Source organism: Platichthys flesus, chromosome 12 (genome assembly GCF_949316205.1).
Source record: "Platichthys flesus chromosome 12, fPlaFle2.1, whole genome shotgun sequence".
NCBI classification, from domain to species: Eukaryota; Metazoa; Chordata; class Actinopteri; order Pleuronectiformes; family Pleuronectidae; genus Platichthys; species Platichthys flesus.
The window spans coordinates 23021158-23038147 of record NC_084956.1 but is presented as its reverse complement, the minus strand read 5'-3'; the positions used below and the strand labels follow the sequence as shown (position 1 = coordinate 23038147).

Sequence of the window (16990 nt, the reverse complement as noted above, 5' to 3'; positions counted from 1 at the left end):
AGAACTGACTGTCGCTTCTCAGTCAAGTGGTCGTTCTCTGCAGAACATGTTGGCATAATTTCATTGTTTACATCATCACCTGCACAATAGTTCACTCCACTGTCAAAATCGTACAGGCACATAATACCATGAAAAACATCATGGTATATACTGTAATAAGGATATCTTTGATCATCGGCTTAATTTTCAGGTGCAACTAGAACTTTAGTAATCAAGGTTGAGTTTCACACATCTGATCACCAATCACACAGAAAGTTTGATACACATAATATTCTGGAAAGAAAACATCTACTGTAACCATTCAGTGACCATTCAAGGACTGAGCCAAGGTTGAAATGTGCACATGAGGGATATTTCTACGGTCCACTGCCATACTGACAAAACATCTAAACATTTTGACCTGTAGTGTTTAAACAATGCCAAAGGGACTTTTCATTTTGGGGGCACTGACTATTTGTATGAGAAAAGGATTTAGTTTTGACTGATGAGTTGTCTGTTTTGGGAGAGATATGACCTTTTGCAGGTGTGCTATGGAGTTTTGCTGAACCATCTATGTTATTTTGAGAGATGAGCCACAGCAATCGAGAAGGAAATTTTCATTTTGGGGGCACTGACTATTTATATGAGAAAATGATTTGGTTTGGAAACTTGAGTTAACTGTTTTGGGTGAGATATGACCTTTTGAAGGTGATCTATGTAGTTGTGCTGAACCATATGGGCTATTTTGCCAATTGCACTTAGAGCTCTGAGAATGTCATTTCTGTTTCGTGAAATGAGCCAAAGCAATGGAGAAAAACTGTAAACAAATCTTAAGTTTGACCCTCTCTCATTCTAACAGATTTGTGATATCCCCTTGGATCCAAAGACCTGCACCTGTATTTTCATACCTGGATCTGTGACGCATCCATTCACCTGGCTTTTCTTTTTTATCAATTTTTTCTCCCAGTGAAACTGAAGGGGAGAAAGGGAGACAGTGAGATTATTTTTTTCATGATCTAACATGAAAAATCTGTCAGGTTCAGGACCACTACAAATCCAGACTGACAGTGACATCATATTTGACAACAGCGCCATCTTGCGCTCTGTAAACACTACTGCAACAGGTCTTTCACTGAACGGCTCCAATTGAATTTTTATAAACTATTAGAGTTCATTGAAATTAATATTTATATTTGTGGTTCCGTCATTTTTTGTGTGCTCATGATTTTATGAACTGTCTGTTCTATTTTGCTGCCCTTATAAAGCAATTTGTAACTTAGATTTTGAAAAGTGCTCCATAAATACATTTATTATTATTATAATATGGGTAATAAATTATCACACAACATCATGCCACACTTGTGAGTTAGCAGCTGAATATAACAACCAGTTGAATGTAGTAAAGTGTGCGCCTCTAAATAAATGGGTGACAACTTAATGAAAATCTTAGATCGTAGATAGATAGATAGATAGATAAATAGATAGATAGATAGATAGATAGATAGATAGATAGATAGATAGATGGATGGATGGATGGATGGATGGATAGATGATAGATAGATAGATAGATAGATAGATAGATAGATAGATAGATAGATAGATAGATAGATAGATAGATAGATAGATTGATTAAATATTAAATATTGAGATATTTGAGTTGGGACTGTATACTGACAGTATGTGTCAGTGAATGGTTAAAATGACACATGGTGGATTTGTGTGATGGACTGATGTCACACTGTTGTTATCTCATTCCATGAGGGAATACAAAAACTCCAAACTTTACTGAGATGCAAGCAATTTAAATGACTTTTATTTAAATCAGACCACACTCTAATAATACAGCATATCAATATTCACCAATGATCCATATCAATTATGAGTTATAAATGTGTGTGCACGTGAAGGTTACTAAGAAATGCAAATGACAAAAGAGATCAATGCATAGGATTTTGAGACATGCTCAGTAACAGCTCATAGACAGCAAATAGTTGCAAAAACTAAATAAAATCAGATTTTAGAGAAAGAGTACAACATGTATATGACCATATGTACTTTGACAAATACAACTGTGTGCATGTCCTCATACTTCAGCTATGTGTGGCCTTGTGCATGTGGCCACTCAAGAAATGTGATTCATCACAAATCAAAGTTTGGCCCTGCTCTAGGGGCCTAGTTGGCCAAATATCCTCCACTCTCCTTAATGTAGGCTTTGCTACCTGATAAGGATGCCCCTGTTTTTTGTCTGTTGTCTGTTTCCACTCTATACATGCTATAATTTTTATATTTGTAAAAATATAGTTACTTATGTTATTAACATAACCATGAAATATTGAGAAACTACACTGAGGGCACCACGGCCTCTTAAGCTTTTTCAGGACCATTAGTAAATTTGTATGAACAACTCAAGTGTTTGGTTTCACCCTCATTGTTCTCACAGTGTCACTTTTCATTGAGTTGTGCTATCAGCAGCTATTACAGCAAATCGATCTCATAGAATGATAATGTCATTACTGTCAGATTTGCTTCCACTGCCCCAAGAGACCAAAAAACACGTTACCTTCAGTCTATTTTTGTTCGTATTATTCTGCTGCAGCTCTTTTTTGATTGTTTGAATGTTTTCCTAACTTTGCAGATTTTCCTCTAAATGCTGCGAATAAGCTTTTCCATATTTGCATGTGTTTTATGCTGCGGTTTGTTGCCCTGTAAGGGCCATTCCACAAAGCTGTGAATAGTGGTCAGCGGTCTGCAATATAAATATTATATTATCATATACTTTATGTACACATAAAAAGCAACATACTATTTTGTTGGAAGAAACCTAATTAAAGTATCAGATGCTGAACACAGTACTGATCAAATCTGCTGCAGCCTCCTCTACTGTAAACACAAGGGGAAAGCACATACATTCACCATACGTGTGCACAGTTTTATATTCAAACCTTTGTAAACATTAATTTTGTATTGTTTGAGGATGTTCATATATTTAGGACCCCTGCTGACTTTGTGGATGTGTTAGAGTGGCCAAGCCAAACAACTAACAGCTAACCATGAATCACTGTAAAGTAAGTCACTTTCTTTACTGAAGATATAGATATACATTTTAACTTGTTTTAATAATCATGTCTAGAGGATGGAAACTGCATCAAAATGTGTCTGGTTTCTCTAATCCTTGATCACTGAGCATTTGCTGTGCTCTACAATGTCTTACTGATAATCACAAGTATAAATACTAAAAACTAAGGGAAACAAATCTGAAATCATTGTCTTTGCAGAAACATCCCACCCCCTCTCTGCAAATAATTAACGGCAGGTTAATTATTTGCACAGCCAATTCACAGTTCAGTAATTTTTTTCAAAAGTAAAAAATCCCTCTGCCATGCTTTCATTTCATCCCACCTAGATTACTGCAATTCATTCCTTAAGGGCTTAGCCATAAAAGTGTCGCATCTTCAGCTGCTAAGCTTTTTTAACAAGCACTACAGAACAAGACCAAATCACCCGAGTTCAAGCCTCTCTCACTGCTTACCTGTCAGTTTTAACGTTCTACTAATCTATCCAGCAATTCATAGCTCAGCCTCCAGATGCATTGCTGAATGGCTGTCTTCTATTAGTGGAGCAGAGCCTCAGATCCTCCGGCAGGCTCTGCTGTCTGCTCTAACATCCTGGCTCAAGACTAAAGGTGAACAGGCTTTTGCAGTCAAGACTCAGCTCCGGTATTCCCTGCACGAGGATCCGAGGCTTTTAGTGTGACACTTTTTAAATCATTTCATAAAACATATCTTTTAAAAATGCCTTTTATAAATCTTAGTACTCCCTTTTATTAACTACATGTCTGATCTATTATTTTATTATTGTTTTAATGCTGTATTAAAAATCTTTAACTACATTTCTTATCGCCTAATTGTATTTGGCTTAGTTCAAAAATTTTTGAGCCCTGTTTCAACATGTACTTTTAACTGTACTTTGAAAAGTGCTGTACAATTTAATTTTATCATATTATTATAAAGTAGCAAATGAAAACCAATTGTACTCTTTTAATTTTACTGAGATTAAATGTTTATGTTGTTACACAGCATCATTTCATTTCATTTCACACATCGTATCTGAACCTTCTGGTCTGTGACATGTTTTTTCTTTATCTTTCTTGTGTGATACCACATGTAAGTAAGCACATTACAACTTTCCTGGCAGTGTGTTCCATGGTTCCGAGTCCACTAATGTGTCCTTCCTCTGTAGCAGTTTGAAGAGCATTAATGCAGTGCAACTAAGTGATTCCTTGGCACGATGCTGTATCTATGTAGATAGGCAGAGTTTGAAGTTTCGCTTATTGGAATCATTTTGAATATCACCATCCTTCACTTGGCAAAAGCGTTTGGCACATGCACATTTTTGACTATTCTCATGCTTATAGCCAAACAACCAGCACAACAAATTAATTCACTGCAGGCCTTCCCACAGAGTCCTGTTTAGTTTCAAAGCCAGGACTGTGAGCCTATTCAACTCATGGACATGAGGCAGATTTTCTCATGATGACTTAGTCATTCTCTTTCCCTCTGAAAGTCCCCACATTTCCCCTGCTGATGAACTTTATGAACTGGCGGTAGCAGCTTACAATTCGTGTTTGGCCCAGTTTAAAAGCCATGGACATGATGGCCATGCCAGCAATGATGAAGAGTGAGGTAAACATAAAATACTTGGGATGATTGGGTACAATGTCGCCAAATCCTATGGTTGTGAGTGTGATAAAGCAGAAGTAGTAGGGGTCAAAGCCCTTGATTTCAGTTTCCCAATACGGCAGGATGAAACCTACAAATGAAATGTAGGCAAACACAACTAAAAGAATCAGCACAAAGGGAACATCCAGCATTTCCATCCCATCCCCTAACCCTGAGAAGTCCCATATGACATATCCTTTGGGTGGGGGTGGCAGCCGGTTCAGCTCTGGACAGGAGAGGGTCCTGAGCATTGGGCCCTTTCTGAGTAAATTATCCCTGGCAAGAATCTTCTCGAAGATCTCTTTGTTGTTTTGGAGCTGGATTGACTTCTGCCGCACGTCTTCCTGGCTGCGCAGCACTTGCCGGATGTCAAGGGGTTCACGGATAACAACGTCGTGGCTAAAAACGAAGGTTCCATCATTCAGGACACAGTGCTTAGACTCCACTGCCTTCTTACGAGCCTTCAGCGGCGACCAGGTGTGGGAGAAGAGCATTTTGCAGAGGCTGTGAATGCGTACGTAGGCTCTGGACATAAGCATAGCAAGGAAGTCTCCCACATCGAGGATGACCAGGAGCATAAGAGGGATGCCCACCATGGCATACAAAATGCATACCACCTTACCAGACAGGGTAACTGGATAGATCTCCCCATACCCTGCAACGATATAGAGAAAATGGACACATTAGTAATGTCAAGTAACAGTACAATTTAAAGATCTCTGACACTAATCAAATCAAGTAAGGGATTAGAAACTCTACACATAACCTCCTAAATCACATTCAAATCAACCTGACTACTACTTTTAATTTTATCAATAAAAATTGTGACAAATTCATTCTTCATTGACCCATTTTTGAGGAAACTGACATCTTTGAACCACATCTGTGATTAAATTCCTATACAATGTCATTGAATCTTCTTAGAGAAGTCACTGATTCAAGATTAAAGAGTTTTATTATCAAATAAACAGAGATTACATTACATGTCATTTAGCTGACACTTTTGTCCAAAGCAACTTGGGTTTTTTTGGGGGGAATGGGGTTTGAACCGGCTACCTTCTTGTTGGAGAACCATCACTCTAACCACTAGGCCACACTCATTCTTGAGTCACAGCCACTCTTCTAACAATGCTCAAGAATTAAACAAACAAAAACAAAATTTGAATAAATAGTGTAAAATAGAATATCAAAAATTTAAAATATGAAATAAAATATATATATATAAATCTATATATACAGCTTTTCTGGGTTGCTATTTAAAAAATAAAATAAAAATGAATATTATATTCCTGTTTGCACACAGCTTCCCTGTCAATCAAATATAGATTGAATACAAATTGAAAATATCAGGTCGTGAGGTGAGACTTTGTCCGATGGCCTGTCTGCCCTCCCTCCTCCTGCACAGTCATCACAGTCACGTCAGACAGTCGTCACCTCCCACCTCCAGCTCCTGTCCCAGTTGTGCTGGTTTTTCTACGCTTGTGTTGAGCTGAGTGGTGATGAACAAAGGACTCAACTACCAGTGCCTCCAGTTTACAGCTAATTAGCCAAAAGACAAAAACAAATATAGTTAACATGTGTCTTGCTAATGTAAATGAATGAGCTACTAGCTAATGTAATGAGTTAGGGCATAGAGGCTAATGTTCTGTACTTAAGTGGAGACACTGCAGGTGAATACAATCAAATTTGTATTTAATGACGTCATTACAATCACTGCCCTGATATGCAAATTAGGCGTGTGTGTGTGTGTGGTAAGTGTAATAATAATGATAATGATAATGTATTGGATTATTAATGTATTCAGGCAATTCAGTTTTGTTGCTTGGCTACAGAAGCTGAAGGTTATATTACTTGTGATATAATAAGTAATTAAACAACTAATTTTAATCATGTATGCATCACAATGCCAAAAATGATTTATTATTTATAATCATACTTCATAATACTAATCAAAAGTTTACAAACCTTCCTGGAATGATTTCATTAAAGTTGCTGTATTTAAGCATTTTCAAATATTTCTTCAGTGTCTTTTTTCAGTATTTTTTCAGTGTGAGAATGATAGATAGATAGATAGATGGATACTTTATTAATCCCGAGGGAAATTCAGATCATCCAGTAGCTTGTACACTTAACACATCACTGACATATATACATAAATCACATACATCACATATATCACATACGGAGAGCATATACAGTTGCAATCAGAAATATTCAACCCCCCAAAGATTTTAAGGATTTATCAATTAAAGTAGACAGAATCTTGTTCTTTGATCAAATTGTGCTTCGGATGCCTTCTTTATGAGTTGAGTGATACAGAAAATCAACACGGAAAATGCATGATGTAGTATTTGTGTGTAGCAGTATATTTTGTTAAGATAGCCATGTCACAATTATTCAACCCCTATATAAAATTGTTGTTTTTAAGCTGTCTGACAGTTTTTTTTGTCCTAAAGTTGAGTTGAAACATTATTAAGTCTTTGGGAACTCTATACTGATCCTTCATTTGCTTCAGCTGTGATGCATATATAAACCCCTCCCATGACGGTATTCAAGGTGAGTTGCAATCATGGGAAAGACAAAGGAGCTTACACAAAAGCTGAGAGAGGAGATTATTTCATCACACCTGAAAGGCCTTGGGTAGAAGAAGAATTCCCCAAAATATGATTTTCCAAGAGACACAATTGGGAACATTATAAGTTTACAACTGATGGAGCAGCTTCAAACATGCCTGGCCGTGGCAGAAAGCCCAGCATTTCATCAAGAACCCTCAGCAACTTAGTCAGAACAACTCAGATAAACCCCTGTGTGACTACAAGACACCTACAGGATGACCTGATGAAGGCTGGTACAAGTGCTGCAGTGGCAACTATAAGACATGCACTGAATAATAAAGGACTTAATGGCCGGCTCCAAGACGCACTCAGCTCTTGACCACAAGCAACATCAAAAGTCGACTAGAATATGCCAGGAGGAATTTGGATAAGCCTACAGAGTTTTGGGTGACAGTTCTATGGACTGATGAAACCAAACTGGAACTGTTTGAACGTATGGACCAGCGGTATGTCTGGCGTGTGAAAGGCCAGGCTTATGACCAGAAGAATACCATCCCCACAGTCCAGCATGGAGGTTGGTCAAAGATGATATTGGGCTGTTTTTCTGCGGCAGGGACTAGTAATCTTTATTGTGTACATGGCATCATGGATTCACAGAAATACCAGGCCATTTTAAAGAGGAGTGTGATTCCTTCTGTTGACAAATTAAATCTTGGTGATCATTGGACTTTCCAGCAAGACAATGATCCAAAGCAAAATCTCCATGTCCACCAAAGCTTGGTTGAGAAAAAGATCCTGGAACGTCCTGGAGTTGCATTCACAGTCACCAGATTCAAATTTGATTGAAAATCTTTGGTGGGATTTAAAGAAGGCAGTTGCAGCATGGAAGCCATCAAACATCACTGATCTAGAGGCTTTTGCACTTGAAAAATGGGCAAAGATTCCAATCGAGAGGTGTAAGAAGCTTGTCCGCATTTACCGAAAACATTTTTTAGAAGTTATAAAAGCTAGAGGATGCGCCACAAAGTACTGAAGCTGGAGGGTTGAATAATACTGCACATGCACATGTGTTGAAAGAGTTACATTTTTCATTTGAACTTCAAAGTTAAGTCAACTTCTGTTGTCAAAATAACTAAACTACGCATCAATAAATATCTTTTGTTGTTTGATGAGGTTTTTTTGTCATTTATTGTCATTATCTGTCATCCACATCACTATAATGTCTATTGAGGTGAGGGGGTTGAATATTTCTGATTGCAACTGTATACTAGCCTGGATGCCAGACGAACTTAGCCCTGCCCACAACATTTTTGGTCAGGCTACATATATACAGATACAGGTATGGAATGCAATGATGTGATTGTGTCAGTATTAAAGTGATTTTGTGCTGGAGTGGATAGTACAACAAAATATAAACTGTATTTATATTATAAAAACAGCAGAAATATATATATATATATATATATAAATATATAGGAATATCAATCAATCAATCAATCAAATTTTACCTGTATAGCCCATATTCACAAGTTACAATTCTTCTCATGGGCTATAACAGGGCGTGACACCCTCTGTCCTTAACCCTCAACAAGAGTAAGGAAAAGCTACGAAAAAAACTTTTAACAGGGTAAAAATACATAGAAACCTCATGTGAGGGATCCCTCTCCCAGGACGGACAGAAGTGCAATAGGTGCCACGAAAGAGACGGCAGGATTCATTAAACCTAATTGTGGCAACCAAACATAGGTCAACTTTGTAGTTTGGAGGGTTGTTTATGTTTATTTATGTAGAGAGCAGGTTTTTCAATTTTGTCTGAAGATTTTTGTGTCATTTATTTAACAAAAGAATTGAAATGATTTATTGTCATGGGCAAGAAGTTTTGAAAATTCTTACTTAACCATGTTCTTCTTCCTGGTGTAGTGACTTATTCTAAATATATACTAGAAACTAGTAACATAGAGAACATGCAGATTGTGGCCAAGTGGCTTCCTGTCCTTGTGATACACCTGAAGTGAATAATAAAAAAGACCATGACCTCTGTGTGAACTGTTAAGTATTTAAGAATTATGTGAGTGTGAGGGTATTAAAATAAATTGGTAAGCAAGTCAGAGAAGTGCATTCTTTAAAATAAATTATAATGACAAGTTCCCTTTTCTCACTTGAGCCCCTGCTCCCTAAGATGTCCTGAATGAGGGTGGCCTGTTCAACAGATCTAAGATAGTGTGTGGTACGTTCTCAAGGATTTCCCTCACTGATTTGGATATGTAGGACAAGAAAGATTCTTTGATACTGCTGAAGGTGACACCATACAGGGTTTCCTCCAAGAATGGAAGTGGAAAGTGTATGGGGAAATATCCACCTGCTTGCCAGCCTTTGACAAATCCTCTTCCAATGGCTTGCCCTCTGTCTCACCCACCTCTCCTCTTTCCCCATTTCTCACTGCTCAACCAAACCAGTCGAGGAAGATGGAGTCTGTTTCTAATGACCAGCTTGAATGACTGGTTTAACACTGCAGCAGTGAAACAAACATTATAATTTTACTTTGAACATAACTTGCTAAGGAGGAAGTGATTCTATTAATGTTGCTGCCATGATGGAGACCAGCACCATGTCTGTTTAATGACAAATCAAAATAATCACATTATCAAAATGACCTGGAGGGGTGTTGGGGGGATTTTCACCCAGGTAATTATTGCATAGAAGCTCAGTTTTGTTGACATTTGCAATGGCAAACTTGATTATATAATTGTATGAATCCAACAGTAATTTGACACAACTATATCCCATTGTGACCTTTCCAAATAATCGCTTTCACTTCACAACAACAGGGGATTAGAGTTATGATCTACGCTCCTTTAAGCATTGCTTTAAAACCATAATATGCTGGTTGTGGCGAGATGAATGAAGTTACAAACTGCACTGAGAACAGAGGCTCTAACCTCTAACAATCCTTTATAAGCTTTTTGTGGTGAAGGAAACATTGTCCTATGCTGAAAGTGCCTTTTCCTCACTAAGTCGTGGACTTCCTGTTGCTGCAAAGCCATTAGCAATTAGCCATTAGCTGGCTTCCCTTAACCACTTATCATGTATATGAAAGTAACAGACTGACTAATGTATCTTCACGAGGCTCTTACACATCGAATCATGTCAAGACAAAAATCAAACTGCAAATACTAGATGTAAATGATATAAAGATAGACATATTATTTCCGAACTGATCACCAATATGGGAAAAATCCCTGGAAATTGAAACGTAATCAAAAAACTACTCTAGGTCATTGATTGATTTTAAATATGTGAGAATAAAACATTTGAGAGAAAATATGTTATGGCAACCAGGTCTGTACTAACTGGGATTTCCACTTCTCAAACAAAGAGAAGGACAACAGTGCCATAGAAAGCCAATTGATACAGGACCAGTATAGGCTATGCATGACACAGTGGCAGCATGTTATTATGTTGTAGATTGCATTAACACAAAATCCTTTGTAGCAATGAACATGAACGTCTCTCTCCTCTCTGGGGCCAGTGGCTTTGTCTGGTCTGGGCTTTTTCAAGAATCAATCAGTAGCTCATCACCCTGCAGTGAATCACGTCTCAACGAACTGCCAACCTGCCAAACATATATTTGCAATATAAAGCCCTTGTTGGACTCAAATTCACTTCAAGCTTAAAATTGATTTTATAGTTGACTTTTAGTGTCAGTTCTGGATTTTCACCTGGTACATGTCAGCTCTTTTGACTCAGCCAAGGTCTTAGTGGTTATTCCACTGTCCCAGTCGAGATCTAAGGGCGACCAGGCCCTTTCTTTCAGGGCTCCCACTCTTTGGAACAATCTCTCTGAGGAGATCTATCTGGCAAACAACTTATCCTCTTTTAAACCTTTCTTACAGTCACAGTTTTATGAGTGTGCTTACTTAGGGTCTGAATTGAACGGATTAATATAAATTCTGCAGTCACACATTTTCAAAAAAGGTTATCCTGTTTTGTTATTTTCTTGCTAAAAATGCAAAAAGACAATTTAGCTTCGAAATTTTTACAGTCACATTCATCCTCTGAAGCCCCCTGATGGTCCACGGTCTGCTGACAGCACATGCACATTCAAAGAAATGTCCACATGCTTTCAAACAGACACATCTTGTTCAGACCATGGTTCACTGGCGTATGTGCATCACAGCTGTGGAGGTAAGACAGGCCATTTAAGATCCGCCCTGCTGGAAGATTTGTGGGCTGTTTCACATTGTGTCGACATAAGCACATAATGTATAGAACTGTAGCACCCAGAGGACGCCTGACTACCGTGAGTGCATAAACTAATTGCAGCTGAATGGCAGTGGATCTATGATTATTTAATAGGTTATTCCAACCACCTAAATACATGCATCTTCAAACAAGGCCAAGAAGATACTAAAAAAAACCTCAAGAATAGGAGCATCTTCTTGGCTTTTTTAATGTAATACTCATATCAAACATCCAAGAAAACTCCAAGGTACTTCCTTTTTAAAAGCAATACAAATGCCTTCATCATATGTCATGATAAACAAGTATTACAATCTATTTTTAAAGCAGCAAGATGTGTCCTCTGATAAACTATAAATGGAGCGTTGGCGGCACAGGAACTAACACACAGTGTGCATGGGCCTCAATTACTGTAATCGTCCAAAAACAGCTGCCCTGAGACACACTCAAGCCACATAAGGAAGAAAGAGAGCCTGAAACTTTTTTATGATCTCAGCTTCTCAGCCTGCTGCTTGGTCAGCAATGCAGTGTATGTTGCTTTATACAGCATTATGTTCAAGATCTATAGAAGATTGTATCTCAACAGCAACTGTCATTCAATTGTTGTAGTTTATCCTAAGGACTTTATTGACCTGGTGATCACCATCAGATACCCCTGGCCCACACACTGGTCCTCTTTAGGAAATTGTACAATCTAAAGGCTAACTGTGAACACATGTGATCTTTCCTCTACAAACACCTGAGGTACCCCAAAATCAGTTTGCACACAAGACATCACGTGATGTTACAGGCACATTCCCATTTGCTTCCTTTCCCTTTATTTATTAACTTCAGAGGATGAAACAAATCACATTATTTACACATCATTGATTTATGGCTGTACTTCCTTGTATTGAATTTAGTGATAGGTGAATGAATTTGTGCTGCAGACACAATTAATTACCAAGGGTTTGAATAAACTATGTGTACATGAACAAATCTTTTAAGGTAAATTAATTTTTGAGCAAAGGTGAAGGGACACACTCGGTCACTAGGTGAGGGATTGAAGTCACTGATTTGTTCGCAGGAGAAATGTCAACTCAGAGAAATAATTGGTAATAGAAAACTAGAATTACTGCATTGCGGATCTATGCCTCTGCCAACCATGTGCACATATATGGTCACTGTTACCTGTAACTAAATAAATTCCCTCAAGGTAGTCTTGAGCTATCACAAGTTTGAAAGAATTCCCTTAAGGAGTTTCTGACATATTAAATTCACAAGGTAAAACAGGTCCCAGTGACCTTGACCATTGAACAGTAACTTCTAATCCAGTCATAAGTGAGTCAAAGTGAAATGAGCCAATGAGATGTAATGATATTCAGTACGGACAGTTCTGAAATATCACATTCTCAGGAAAGTGAGGTCATGGTGACACTGACCTTAGACCTCCAGGCATCAAAATCTATTAAATTTATCTTTGAGTCCAAGTGAATCTATGTACCAAACATAAGGATACATTCTTAAGGTACAGCGTTACTGAGAATGAGACATTTAATAATGGCTCCAGTGACTGATTGTCGCCGGCACAAATAGTGATTGTGGTAAAAAAGGATGGCAGACAAAAAATGTATGTAAATTATATAAATCAAATCCATAAATATATAAATGACAACAACTTATACATGTCAGCAGAATATACACATATAACAAATATTCAAAACTTTCTAAATAACTGAGCAAAAAAAGCACATAAACTGGAAAATAACATCAGTTGCAAAATAATTGTTCAACAAGCTACGAATTCTATATCATGCAAATCTGTCTGAAGACTTTGTCAGAGGGAACGGTGCATGTTCGTGTTCATTCAAAGGGCTGGATTCAGATCCACAAAGATCAACAGTAACTGTAGATCAGTTGAAAAGACTTTAAGAAAAAGTGTTAATCTCAGATATTCATCAATAAAAACATTTAGCATATTATATATTATATAGCTTATAATCAGAGACTGGTGTATTTCACAAAGTGACACACGTCCGGTCCCTGGGATCATGAGAAACATTCAGTGTTTCACCTTGACAAAGTGAAGGTGAGGACAACAACTCCTATGATCCCACCAAACCCTAACTTTTGTTATTGTTTTGATGAGGGACGAGCAAATTATGCATTTAATATTTCAATGAAGTTAATGAATGAGAATGTTTTTGTCTAATGTTTGCTGCATCTATTTTCCCTTTCAAACTAAGAGAAGGTGTATGTCCAGCGAGCCAGCAGCAACACACAGTTCGAACACTGCAAAGGAACTCAAAGGCTGTTAAACATTTAGGTGCAGTGTTGTTGATGTTTGATGAGTTTGTTTTCTAAGCTACATGTGCAAATTCAGCAGGACTGAATTACTCATTTGTTGAAAGGGTTAAAACCTGCACCCCTTCTGCAGGGCTTCTGCATCTGGGGTCCGGTTTCTGACCACCTGATGAATATCCCCACTCTTTTAACTCTGTTGTTCCACTGGCTCCCGAGAAAAAAATGTGTCTCTCAGCTGCTAAATGCTTGTCTCTAACTGGTCATTTCTAAGTGAGCAGGTAGAGCACAGTGGATTTATCAGAGCGCTCTCTCTCTGAGGCAGCTGCTGCTGCCGCAGGTTCAGAGGGATGAGAGTGAACCAAAAGTCTTCACAGAGTTGATAAGAACTGCATGACTGGTCATAGTCCACTACATAACAAAACTGAGTAGTGCAACAGGCAAAATCTCTGTCCAGGCTCCTCCTCACCTCGGCTGCAGGTCGATCGATCAAGCAATTAGATATTGCCAATGACTTCCAAGGATGCCCAGAATGAAAGCTGCCTCAACTCCCTTCACCTCCCTCCAATCAAACAACTCTACTGCTTTGATCTGTGTTCATTGGAGAGTAGACAAGGCTTCCAGTGGCTGCTGTGTGAAGTACAGTATCACTGTGAGGAAGAGCAGATCTCCTGACATGTATACACCAGGCGGACCATTTAGTACGCATTGACAGACAACAGTTATACGTGGCTAGCGTTTTAAATGTGTGGCTACAAGAAGCTGAGCACAGTCATTAGTACCAAAGTGCAGCAAACCACATAAAACAGACCACACTGGAGAAAACTTTTAAGAGATGAGGCAGGCTAGTGAATAATGGCACAGTGGGCAGTTTATAAAGGCAGAGCAAGTGCTGCACATTTTATTGCATATCTTACATGTCTTTCACTTCAAATCTAAACAAACAACAACATGCATGACTGATGAAGCCAATGAGATACACAGCCTCTCATCCACCATGTGTTTATCTTCACTGCAAGATTAAGAGAATATAACCATCTCGTTACTGGCCTAAGTTTCTTCGCATAATATGTCTCACAGCTTTTATAATACATCGTAGAATATTCCCCAAAGCTCTAGGTCAAAGTGTGTGTTTTTCATTTTTTTAAATTATTTGAATTTGTTTAATCATTATTCCCAGAGGATCAGTCTCAGTGACCCATCATTCGACGGGTTGTGGAATATCTTCGCAATTACTAAATGAATTACCAGCACATGTTGTACAGGCCACACAGAGAGAATCAAAAAAGACTTAATCTTCCCCTTGTATTTAAACAGTCAAATTGAATGTTTACATTTGTGAGAGGATGCTGCACAGGCTGGTTCCGTGTATATTTGTGTATATGATAACTTACCAACCGTGGTGAATACAGTGCAGCAGAAGAACATAGAGCCAAAGAAGTCCCACCTGTCAGGTCTCTGGAGCCATATGGACTTGAATTCGTTTCTCATCTTATACTCTACTTCATCCAGTATGGATTGATTAGTGAAAGAGTGGTTGCCTGTAAATAAAAAGGATGCAGAGCACATGAAATAGGGCTTAGTGGGTAATGAGCCATGACTATAATATTCGCGCTTTATTTGGTAAACTGGCTGTGGCATGGTCCAAATGATTAAATGCGCCACAGGTTTAATCAGCAACCAATCATGTGGACAGAGAGGAGCAGTTTCGACAGGAGATGGTGACTGAGAAGAAATGTGTGGTCATTTACCGGTGAGGTTCTGCACGGTGCTGATAATCTCCCCTAGGAACCCATGGTACTTCTCCTGGTCAATGGACTCGCCGCGTCCTTCTATGTACTGGAAGATGAGCGCACCCAGCGCAGCGTAGGCGACCAGAGACAGACACAGCAGCAGGTGAGGAAAGAGCCTCCAGAGACGTCTAGCGCACTTCCTAGACTCGGCTTTAGCGCGTATTGCTTTCTTCTTAGCAACTGACATCTTCCTCTTCTTCCTCTTCTCCCAGCCCCAACAGTGTGTGTGCAGAGCGGCTGGTTGCGCCCCTCAGCTCAGCGCTGTGCGTTACGCTCCAGCAGAGTGCAGGGGCAAGTGCCTGAGGCAGTGAACGCACCACATCATCCTCACACACATTACACACACTGGGATGAGGCCTCTGGGGAGATCTGTATTGACTCAGTAGCCTGTTACTCCACTCTCCGTATTCCTGGTGTCCCGAGGGTCCTGACTAAGGCTCGGACTGTATAGAGGAAGTCAATCATCAGACCAAGACGGATGAGACAAGCTGTATCAAAGCTATCCACACAGACTGAGACTAGGGTGGAGTATACTGTACCTCAGTATACCTCAACCAAGGTCCAACAGTCCCCTTAATCTTAATCTAGCTGCACCAAGTTTTAAGCCCTCACAGAATTCCCTTAATGTGCCTGTTTTTAATTTATTAAGATCCATGAAATATTCTCGAGGAAAATGCCCAGGAAAATCTCACAATGTTTTAGAAAGTAAAACAGATTTCCTGGATTCGCCCCCGGATGTGGATCACCCCCAGAATTTTTTGTTCTCCCCTCATCCATCCTTCCTCCAAGTTTGGTGGAAATCTGTTCTCTTGTTTTGCAGTGGTGGGAGGTAACGAAGTACAAATACTTCTTTCCTGTACTTAAGTAGATTTTTCACATATCTGTACTTTACTTGAGTATTTATTTTCCTGACGAATTTTTACTTTTACTCGCTACATTTGAACACAGATATCTATACTTTCTAATTCTTACATTCTCAAAACTCGTCTCGTTACTTGAGCAGCGGAGGTTGGCGCAACGTGCGCCTGTACGCACGGTGCACCTCTCTCTCTCTCGCTCGCTAGCTCGCCTCGGGAGATGTGCAGGTCCGTGAGACCCCCCTCACGCAAGACCCTTGGGTGTCTTGCGTGCCTGCGTGCGTGCGTGCAACCCGACTATAATTTAGGAGGTTGGTCGGGCTGCCTTGGTCGACAGGGGTCGAGCAGGCTGTACCGGTAATGATCCCTCCGCAGGTTCACCATCAGGAACCCTGTTACGAGTTTGACTTCCACTAGAATCCAGTTTGATCGTCTTCTCGGCGCTCCGCCAGGGCCGTGACCGACTCTGGCGGGGCCGATCCGAGGACCTCACTAAACCATCCAATGGGGAGTAGCGATGTGTACAAACACCAGCACATTCCCCATTCATTTATTCCCTTTATAATGAC

The 16990-nt window shown here is 39.3% G+C and overlaps 1 protein-coding gene across 1 annotated transcript; it reads right to left on the bottom strand.

Annotated features, from left to right (window-relative positions):
- Positions 1-3318: 3318 nt before the first annotated feature.
- Positions 3319-15751, bottom strand: kcnk18 (potassium channel, subfamily K, member 18). Its single transcript, XM_062401283.1, has 3 exons — positions 15523-15751; positions 15166-15312; positions 3319-5352 (listed from the first exon to the last, which is right to left on the bottom strand). The coding sequence occupies exons 1-3, from the start codon at positions 15749-15751 to the stop codon at positions 4517-4519; spliced, it is 1212 nt and encodes a 403-aa protein (XP_062257267.1). The 3' UTR covers positions 3319-4516.
- Positions 15752-16990: the final 1239 nt, after the last annotated feature.

Excerpts from the sequence above, each read along its gene's own strand:
- kcnk18 (XM_062401283.1), bottom strand. The coding sequence starts at position 15,751 with ATGTCAGTTGCTAAGAAGAAAGCAATACGCGCTAAAGCCGAGTCTAGG. Across the intron at positions 15,313-15,522 it reads CACCGTGCAGAACCTCACCG|GCAACCACTCTTTCACTAAT; the intron begins GTAAATGACCAC and ends TTTTATTTACAG. Across the intron at positions 5,353-15,165 it reads CACTGTATTCACCACGGTTG|GGTATGGGGAGATCTATCCA; the intron begins GTAAGTTATCAT and ends ATATCGTTGCAG.